Below are 9,717 nucleotides of genomic sequence, written 5' to 3'. Positions count from 1 at the left end.
CAAATCTGTTCCAATGAAGAAACAAACTCATCTACATCTTGGATGGCCTGAGGATAAGTACATTTTCAGCTAATTTTAATTGTTGGGTGAACTTTCTATAAGACCCATCATAGACTTCTGTCTCAAATTGATGGCCGGATACAATTTCGATCTTCCTCAGTTTGCTTATGTAATGTTGCATGAATTGTTCGATAGCAGTCCGCTGTGAAATCCAGACCAGTGGGGGCACATTAAGGGTAAATGAAGTGCACATACAACAGCAACAATCAAATAAAAGAGTCTTATTTGAGACAGGGCTTTGGACTTTGAACATCAGAGCTCCTTCTTTAGTGATGATGTCATAATTACCTATCTTGTTCACATTCTCTCACAGCGGCATGGTAATCCACCTAAGCTTCACCCTTGTGCTTACTTTTCTCGCAAACTCAGTTCTGCCGAACAAAACTATGATGTCGGTAACAGGGAACTGTTGGCTATGAAAGCAGCCATGGAGGAATGGCGACACTGGCTAGAAGGATCAAAGCACCCCAACGTGGTACTGACGGATCACAAAAATCTTCCGAATTTTCAGATTCGAGTCCTCTCAAAACCTGAATTAATTAATAATAATTAATTCCCTAAGAAAAGTAATCTGACTGTCACGAACAAGACTCCCGCTGTGCCTCCTGCTCACCACCAGAGGGAACTCTCTCCCAAGTTTTGAACTTCAATCCGGTCTACACATACACTTACACACACACATACCTGGCTCTGATTGCCCTGCACCTGATTCCCATTAGGTGACTATTTAAACCGCTCTCAGACTCTCCCTCATTGCGAAGTCTTGTATTGCCCCGGTGTACATTTATGAACGATTTGACTTCTCTCCTCTGTTGTGTTTGCTGGTGTTTGACTGTGCCTGTTGATTATGATTTCTAGTAAACTGCAGATGGATCCTCACTCTGTTGACGCCTCGTTACAGTTCGGCTCTGATCATGCTATAACTCTATGAGCTATTGAGAAAATAAATCAATGATCTGCTCTTAGATCTTGTGGCTGTGGAAACAGCTAATTTTAGGATGTTGACACAATGTTCTCGCAGCTTGTAAAGTTTGATGCTCCAAGAACATGCTGAACCACATGTTCAGGATCCAAACGATCAGTTGCATGCACCAACACACACATTTTACTAGCTATATTCAAAATATTAATAAATACAGTGATAGTATATAAATGATAAAATAACACCGCTATAAACTAAGCCAAATCCTATCTCTGAAAGATATGCTTTCATTTATGAATAGATTTTCCCATTAGAAGCATACCTGAATACTTCCCATTTCCAAAGGGAGGTTTTTAAACCATTTTTAGGGATCATTTTTGGCCCTAAACTATAGCCAAACTACAGCCCTGTAGTCAGTGTGTCAGAGACTCAGTGAGGGGTTGATTCTCTGGCCTCAGTCACGTTTAACGTATTTACAAATTCTTACAGTGCAGTAGTTCAGTAGTTGAAACAATACATATTTAGGTGAATATATATGTACAAATTCAAAATATGATAATCAAGTGTATACAGAATAAATTCAATTATTTAATGATCATTTATGTTTGAATATAATTTCACATGGACTCTGGCGCTTTTGGCGACACCTACAGAGCAATTAAATCACTACAGAAACAACGCATTCTAATTTAGAATGTGACGCTGATTAAATGTAATTAAATATATTTAATTACATTTAATCAGTGTCACATTCTAAATTATTGTGCTAATGCTGTACCAAAACAAAGAGCTAGCGAAATGCTTTCAGCTGATTACATTTCTTAAAAACACTGGTGGCACATTTACCATTTAACCTGTTCAGTCGAAATGTATTTAAGTCGCGCTTTATAACAACTTTGATCACTAAAAATATAAAAATAAGAAGTAAATGCATATTTTATGTGAAAATGAACATTTATATGAATTAAAACGTCAAGACATTTCTTATTATTTTAATGTACATACATGATCATTATGATATGTAACAATTAAATGCTTAGAATTTTAAATTATTTATAAGTGTTTTTGTAGGAATTAAGTTTCAGATAAGAATTTCCCGTCTACGACTTTGGCGACCACAAAACTTGATGTAAAATAAATGTAATATATAGCCAGTATCAAACAAAATACAGTCACTCACATGTCGGGCTGCAGGTCCAGTGATGCTGCGCCGTTCAGAGACACGATCACACAGCAAAGCAGAAGCGCCACGGAGCAGCACATCGTTTACAGCATCCGCATGCAGTAAACACTCTTATGGTGAGCAGGTTTCAGGGGCCCACCGTCCACTTTAAAGGGTCCGATCAGTTCATTATACACGAGTAAGGTGCTGTAGTTAATAACTTCATCCTTGCAGACTGAAATAATCGAGCATCCTAAAGTCATGGAGCTGGTATCCTCAACCGCTCTCACTGAGACAGACTGGATAATCGCTCAGCGCACTTCCAAGCACACTTACTACACGCGCGCACACACGCAACCGCTAGGGGCCACGATGGAAACACGATGCCCTCTATAACATAGCTGTTGTTTCCCAAATTCTGTGTTTTACATTTATGAATATCCTTTTGATTTTGTAATACCACAATACAAACCAATTAGGTTTAATTATACTAAATGTAAATGTTTCGTGTTGTGCCTGTAGTAGTCATTATTGCATGTGAAGTAACAGAAAATGTACAATTTACCACAACTTAACGGGTCTAATCAGCATCATGTTTTTTTTTATGTAATCAAAAAGTCAAACAACTTTAACAGAAATCATTCTTAAATAATTAAATTATTTTTTAATTATCGCAACCCAAAATAAACTTGAACTGTAAATGATTATGTTAGTTCAAAGATATTTTACAGACTGTGATAATTAACAAACTTTTACCAGAAGAGAAAGTGAAAACGCGTGACTTTTAAATGACATGGTGATGGACTTTTATTTTGAAAAGGCGCTTCTTGCGCTCTTTTGTCACTACGGTTCAACAGTGTCCGCCAGCTTCACGCAGCTGTGGTGCGTTCTGGGTTGAGCAGGTTGAGCTGATAGTCTTTTTCTGAAAAGCCACAAAATATTCGGATTTTACGATTGCATTTCACTTTAACGTCTCAAATCGGTCGGCGGATCTGATCTCGGTGAAGGTATGAGTCTAAAAGAGTTGTGATGTGGTTTTGGCCCTTTATCAGCTGTCATTGATGTACTCTGGGGCCCTGGTGTACTCATCATTTATTTCCACAGTTTTTAGGGCCCAAATATGGTACATTAAAGTTCTTATCCTTGTTATGTATTTTCTGTTTGATATGAATTGGTCCACCCAAACATTCAAAACGAAACATTGCAAGTGCTTTTACTGTAGTAACGTTACTGCTGCTGTCAATGCTGCCTTGTATCCAGCATGAAACCAAAAACGTCCATATTGATGTTGTTTTTGTTGGATAACTTCCTGAAACACAATTTACAAAAGCATACATTCAGTAGGCATGCTTACTAAGGTTTCAACTTTGCAGCTGCCAGGGTAATCAGTGGCATTTTGCTTCCTGAAATAGTTGATCTCGTGTTCAAACCACAAGATACAGATGACCGCTGCTTTCCTTTCTGTGCTTCAGTTTAGCCTCAGGATCAGGGCATGATAGTGGGTGGATCGGTTATTTATCTTTATTACATAAATGTAGTATTATTTAGTTACCTCACAACCAAGCTGACAGTCTTATGAGCTTTTTTTGTATTTGGGGGAAAATGTCACAGGCCAGGTTGGACAACCTGTGATTCTGGTTTTGCTGTATGAAAGGTTATGAAGCATTGTTTGGTGTTTGGAGGTATTCTGTCTTATAATTTGGAAGGAATTCTAAGGGATCTTCATTGGATTTTTCTTTGGATTTAATCATAACCAAACCAGATCATTTAGAACCAGTGTTGTTATTGGTAACCGAAACTAATACTAGTAATAATTGTTTTTGGTAACAGAAATAAAATATAGATATTAGATGAAAAACTTAAACCTAAACTAAAAATGAGAAATTCTGCCATGGCAACTAAATGAAATTAAAAAAAAGTTTAGTATCAGATAAATTACTAAAGTATTAAAGTTTACTTTAAGTTTAGTTTAGTATTAAAGTATTAAAATTACAAAAAAATAAATGAAATAAAAATAGGTTAAAGTTTAATAGAAATAAAAAACAAAACAAAAAATAATGAAAATGACAAATGCACATAAGAAAATTACTAAAACGTAACTATAATTAAAATGAAAACATAAAAATAAAAGCTAATTCAAAATGATTCAGCACAGTACAGGAAAGAATTAACAGAAGAAAATATCAAAACATTGTGTGCATCCATTAAGATTGTATTTGATTCTTAAGCCTGGAATACACTACACAAATGTTTGCCCCGATTTTCCACCGATTTACTGTCTGGAGAAGTTGACACTAGTTGCCAAAAGTCAGTGCCAGTCTGCAGATTGGAGTTGACCGATTCCATAGAAAATCGCATAGTGTGTGATGGTCACAGACTACGATTTTTTTTTAGCTTTTCAGCCATTTTAGAAGACATGTTGTTTTCATTTGTCACGCGTCTCCTAGCAACAAGGCACACGTTTCTGCATGATTTTGTTGTGATCGGAACAACTTGAAAGTCTGGTAGTGTGTGATCCCCAGTCATGTAGTGTATGGTGGCCAGTTTTCCTTTGTCACTATTTACAAAGTCGATAAGTATATGATGCCTAGTGTTTTAAAAATCTGTTCATATTTTTAAAGTTGTGTTGTTGTGTATTCCAGTCTTTAGAGGATTCCTATTTGATCCCATTTGAATCTTTTCAGATTGGTTTCAAATCAATGTATGATAGAATTCCAATAGGAATTCTGTGCACATTCCTTTAGAATTTTTTGATTGATTGACATGTTTAGGTCCTCACATCACAGGCCTCTTCCTCTTTCCCTGTAGATGAATGGAGCAGCTTTCCCCTCTCCCACAGCCGAGATGGCGGAGATGAACCGGATCCACTATGAGCTGGAGTACACAGAGGGCATCAGTCAGAGAATGCGTATTCCTGAGCAGCTCAAAGTGGCTCCGTATGACCCTGAAGAGCAGGAACTTTCAGAGCATGAGATGCTCCACACGGCAATGATGCACGTTCCCGAGAGAATTGTAGTGGCAGGTATGAAATGGGAAGATCTTTGCACCTTAAAGTGGGATAGAAGAGTGTATTGAGTGCTGCGGTGATGATTTTTGTTGGCTAACCCAGAAGTTCGCATCACCGTGGTTCCCTTGACAAAAACCCAATAGGATTTTTCCATTGGCTTTTGGATTATTGCCGAAAATAGGCTCTGTGACCAACAAAAGTTCATGATACTCACATATTTTGTTCATCATGATAATATTCACAAATGAGCACAACTTTTATGACTTTTGAAGTCTATATACAAACACCAGAAATAAAAAGCTAAACATAGGCTATAAATGAACTACACCACTAAGCTTCTGACAGCTTTCACTCTTTATATTTAAAAAAACATTTTCACCGACAGTTTGAGTTAGAATAGTTAGCAAGAATGTGATTTTAAACACAATGATGCTATAAAGCGGACTAGTAAATTTGATGTATTTTATTTAGAATTAAACGTGAAAATCTTGTCTTAAGCACAGACCTTTTTTTCAGGCATTTAACTATAAACTCATTGAAGAAACTCACTGACATCAGGACGATGCAACTGGAATTGCAACTGACCTTATTTCTCAGAATTGCGAGTTTATATCTCGCAATTCATCTCGCAATTCTGACTTTATAACACGCAATTGCGTGTTATAAAGACAGAATTGCGAGATATAAACTCGCAATTATGAGAAAAAATTATGGGCTTCCAATTATGGGCTTCCATAATTTTCTGTGGAACACAAAAGAAGATTTTATTTTAGTAAATATTCTCTGAGATTTTTGTTTATATAATAAAAAGTGGTTTTGGACCCCACTGACTTTTATTTCTCGTTTGTAGGAGACAGTAATTCCATGCAGTTTCCCAGAGATCTGGACCTCATCCAGTCCACCCCACTGGAGTCAACACTGTCCCTCAAGACACCACCTCGGGTCCTCACACTCAGCGAAAGGCCCATCGACTTTCTCGAAATGGAGCAGCCGAGCTCCGCCAGTCAGCCCAGCGAAGAAGTAAGTGGGGCAGACCACGTTTAGCAAGACGGAAGCTGTGTAAATGTGACTGGTAATGAACGTCACTAAAAAAAGAATAACAATGTGTCAGCTTGGGTTTAATAAAATGAGGAACACCTGTCTGTATTTACTTTTTCTGCTTCACACAGGTGCGCATGCAAACCAGGACACATAGAGAGCGCTCGGTCAGCGAGAACACAAGTGTGCATCACAGTGGCCAGCTCGCCAGAAACGACTCCATGTGAGTGCAAAGCCACAAATACACATGCATATGCACTTTCGTTTCACCTCTGCCCTGTCAACATGGCCCTCTCACTCAATTATATGTTTTTCCTCCTCCCTGGTGTCTGTCTTTCTCCTTTCATGAGGCTGACTCAAAGGGGGTGAGTTAGAACCATGCACGTACTGTATATTGTATAGTTTCAAGCCCTTTCGGTTTGGCTTTTGTGCTTTTTTAACCTCAGTGCATGTTATTGCATGTACAGGAGTGGCGCAATCACACTTGTCAGTCATGGTCGAGACCAATTTTATCACAATATTAAACAACACGTGATATTGGTCCGTGTAGTTTAGAGTTGCTTTGTTAGTCAGTTTCCCTCATGCCATGACTGCTTGACAGCTCTATTCTACTCTATTGTTCTTTATTCTATTCTATTCTATTCTGTTCTAATGAATGGCCACTCCTGGCATCGAGGAGCTGTTCACACGGAGGGTTTGTACTTAAAAAAACAGATCAGTCATTTTTCTTCAGCCTGTTGTTTCCTTGTTTTGACATGCTTGTGTTTTCTGTTTTCCGATTGGCTGGTCTGTCAGTAAAAGTACGTAAACCCACCATTGACCAGCATCACTTTTTCTTTTTCTAGACCCCAATAAAATGAAGACTAGTACGGCTTCTGCTACTAATCTAAATGCGTCACGTCCATCAGCCAAACTGTCTTTTATCAAAGTTTAGATTTTTACCATTTGTGACCCTAGACCACAAAACCAGTCTTAATTTGCTTGGGTATATTTTTAGCAATAGCCAAAAAAAACATTGTATGGGTCAAAATGATCGATTTTTCTTTTATGCCAAAAATCATTAGGATATTAAGTAAAGATCATGTTCCATGAAGATATTTTGTACATTTCCTACCGTAAATATATCAAAACTTAATTTTTGATTAGTAATATGCATTGCTAAGAACTTCATTTGGACAACTCTAAAGACGCTTTTCTCAATATTTTGATTTTTTGCACCCTCAGATTCCAGATTTTCAAATAGTTGTATCTCGGCCAAATATTGTCCTATCCTAACAAACCATACATCGATGGAAAGCTTATTTATTCAGCTTTCAGATGCTGTATAAATCTCAATGTCAAAAAAATTGACCATTATGACTGGTTTTGTGGTCCAGGGTCACATTTTTTTTTTACTAAATTTAGGTTTAGTAAAAAGAACATTTTAACAGGATATAATATACTAATATAACATTTGTTTGTATTTAAATGCACATTACCGTTTAAAAGCTTAAAATTACGATTTTTTTTAAAGAAATTAATAATTTTATTCAGAAAAGATGCATTAAGTTGATCAAAAGTGACAGTAAAAATATTTATGATGATACAAAAGATTTCTATTTTGAAAAAAAATGTTCTATTTAGCAAAGAATCCTAAACCAAAAGTATCACAATTTCTACAAAAATATTAAGCAGCACAACTGTTTTCAACATCGATAATAATAAAAAATGTTTCTTGATCAGCATATTAGAATGATTTCTGAAGGGTCATGTGACACTGAGCTTTGGAGTAATGGCTGCCGGAGAGATGCCAGAGAAAATAGCTATTTTAAATTGTAAAAATATTTAATAACTGTATTTTAATCAAATAAATGCGGCCTTGGTGAGCATAAGAGACTCAAATATAAAATAAAAATCCTACCGACCCTGAACTTTTGAGAACTTTAAACAAAGTTAACTATATGAATTAACAGTACACAAAATCATCAAAAAACCTGTTTAGAACATGTCCAAGTCTTGTATGAACAAATATGCTTAATTAATAGTTAATATTTTTTTCTTTAAGAAAAATGGGGCTGGTGAAATATGACCTAGACATGAGATTCACATAACAAATACCTGAGCTGTATTTTTGATGTGCACTATTTTTGAAGCAGACTGCTTTAAGGATCTCAGAGGTGAAGTTGTGTCTGTTTGGATTAGTGTAGATGGATTCTACGGTTCAGTAAACAGTAAATCGTTAGTATGATGTGAGTTCGGCTGTTTTAAATCCACTTTTGAGGTTGTGATATTTAGAGACTCCTGTGTGTGTTTGTGTTGTTAAAAGGATGAGATTTTGCTTGTTGAAGGGTTTGTATTTTAGGGCTGGACAATAATTAAATATCAATATGTATCGCGATATAATTTTTTTTCAATAACTGTGATATGATTTTTAAACACATTTCCGATATTTCGATATACATTACCAGTGTTTCCCATACATTGATTTATTTGCGACGACTTCGTGGAATAAACATGAGGACTGCACGTTTCAAAATCATAACACGGCACGGGTGTTTTATATGAATGTAATCAAAGCAGCTCCGCGCATGAGCGCTACTTTACCAGATCAAATGAAAATGTCATCGAAACTTTTCTGAAGACAGTCGGTTTCCTTCAGAGATACATTCATATTCAGTAGCATTTACTACACAGAGCCGTTGTTCACTGACGAGCTGCGCAAAAAATCGCGCGATTATGAACGTGGTTTTGTGCAGCTTGTCAGTGAACAACGGCTCTGTGTAGTAAATGCTACTGAATATGAATGTATCTCTGAAGGAAACCGACTGTCTTCAGAAAAGTTTCGATGACATTTTCATTTGATCTGGTAAAGTAGCGCTCATGCGCGGAGCTGCTTTGATTACAGCCATTACCGGGGAAACCGCTAGTTTTATCTCTCTAAAAGCGCCTCCTGCTGGCAGAGAATGAATTTGCATTTTCAATAATAAGCCCATCTCCAGCAACATGTTTTTGTTGTTGCTCAATTTTTTTGTTTTCTGCAGCAACTCAGGGCACTTTTCATATTCTTTATCCTGGCTGAAGCACATTTGTTTCAATCTATAAGAATAATCAGCCTACACTACCAGTCTAAAGTTTTTTAACTGTAAGATTTTTAATGTTTTTTTTGTTTTGTTTTTTTGTTTTTTTTTAGGAATTCTCTTCTGCTCACCAAGGCTGCATTTATTTGATCCAAAGTACAGCAAAAACAGTACAATTTTGAATTATTTTTACTATTTAAAATAACTGCTTTCTATTTGAAAGCAGTTATTTTAAATCTTCAGAAATAATTCTAATATACTGACTTGATGATGATCAATATTTTAAACAGTTGAGAGGGGGGGGGAATTATAGAAATGTTATTTAGCGCTGCAATTTTATTTTATTTATAATACTTTTATTTAGCAAGGATGCTTTAAATTGATCAAAAAGATTATAATGTTACAAAAGATTTCTATTTCAGATAAATGCTGTTCTTCTGAACTTTCTATTCATCAAAGAAACCTGAAAAAA

General features: G+C 36.2%; 1 protein-coding gene across 4 annotated transcripts in view; it reads left to right on the top strand.

Annotated features, from left to right (window-relative positions):
* Positions 1–2,996: 2,996 nt before the first annotated feature.
* Positions 2,997–9,717, top strand: part of mffa (mitochondrial fission factor a) — a 15,642-nt gene continuing 8,921 nt past the window's right edge. For 2 of the 4 annotated variants that reach the window (XM_016479438.1, XM_016479435.1), the window contains exons 1-5: positions 2,997–3,151; positions 4,953–5,166; positions 6,002–6,171; positions 6,321–6,412; positions 6,552–6,554. In XM_016479438.1, coding sequence (XP_016334924.1) covers positions 4,953–5,166; positions 6,002–6,171; positions 6,321–6,412; positions 6,552–6,554 — 479 coding nt within the window. In that variant the 5' untranslated portion in view covers positions 2,997–3,151. The remainder of the gene's footprint in view (positions 3,152–4,952; positions 5,167–6,001; positions 6,172–6,320; positions 6,413–6,551; positions 6,555–9,717) is intronic. The other 2 variants (XM_016479439.1, XM_016479436.1) reach the window with 1 other exon arrangement.

This window comes from Sinocyclocheilus anshuiensis, unplaced genomic scaffold, assembly GCF_001515605.1.
Source record: "Sinocyclocheilus anshuiensis isolate Anshui unplaced genomic scaffold, SAMN03320099.WGS_v1.1 scaffold1170, whole genome shotgun sequence".
NCBI lineage: Eukaryota > Metazoa > Chordata > Actinopteri > Cypriniformes > Cyprinidae > Sinocyclocheilus > Sinocyclocheilus anshuiensis.
This window is presented reverse-complemented; position numbering and strand designations above follow the sequence as displayed.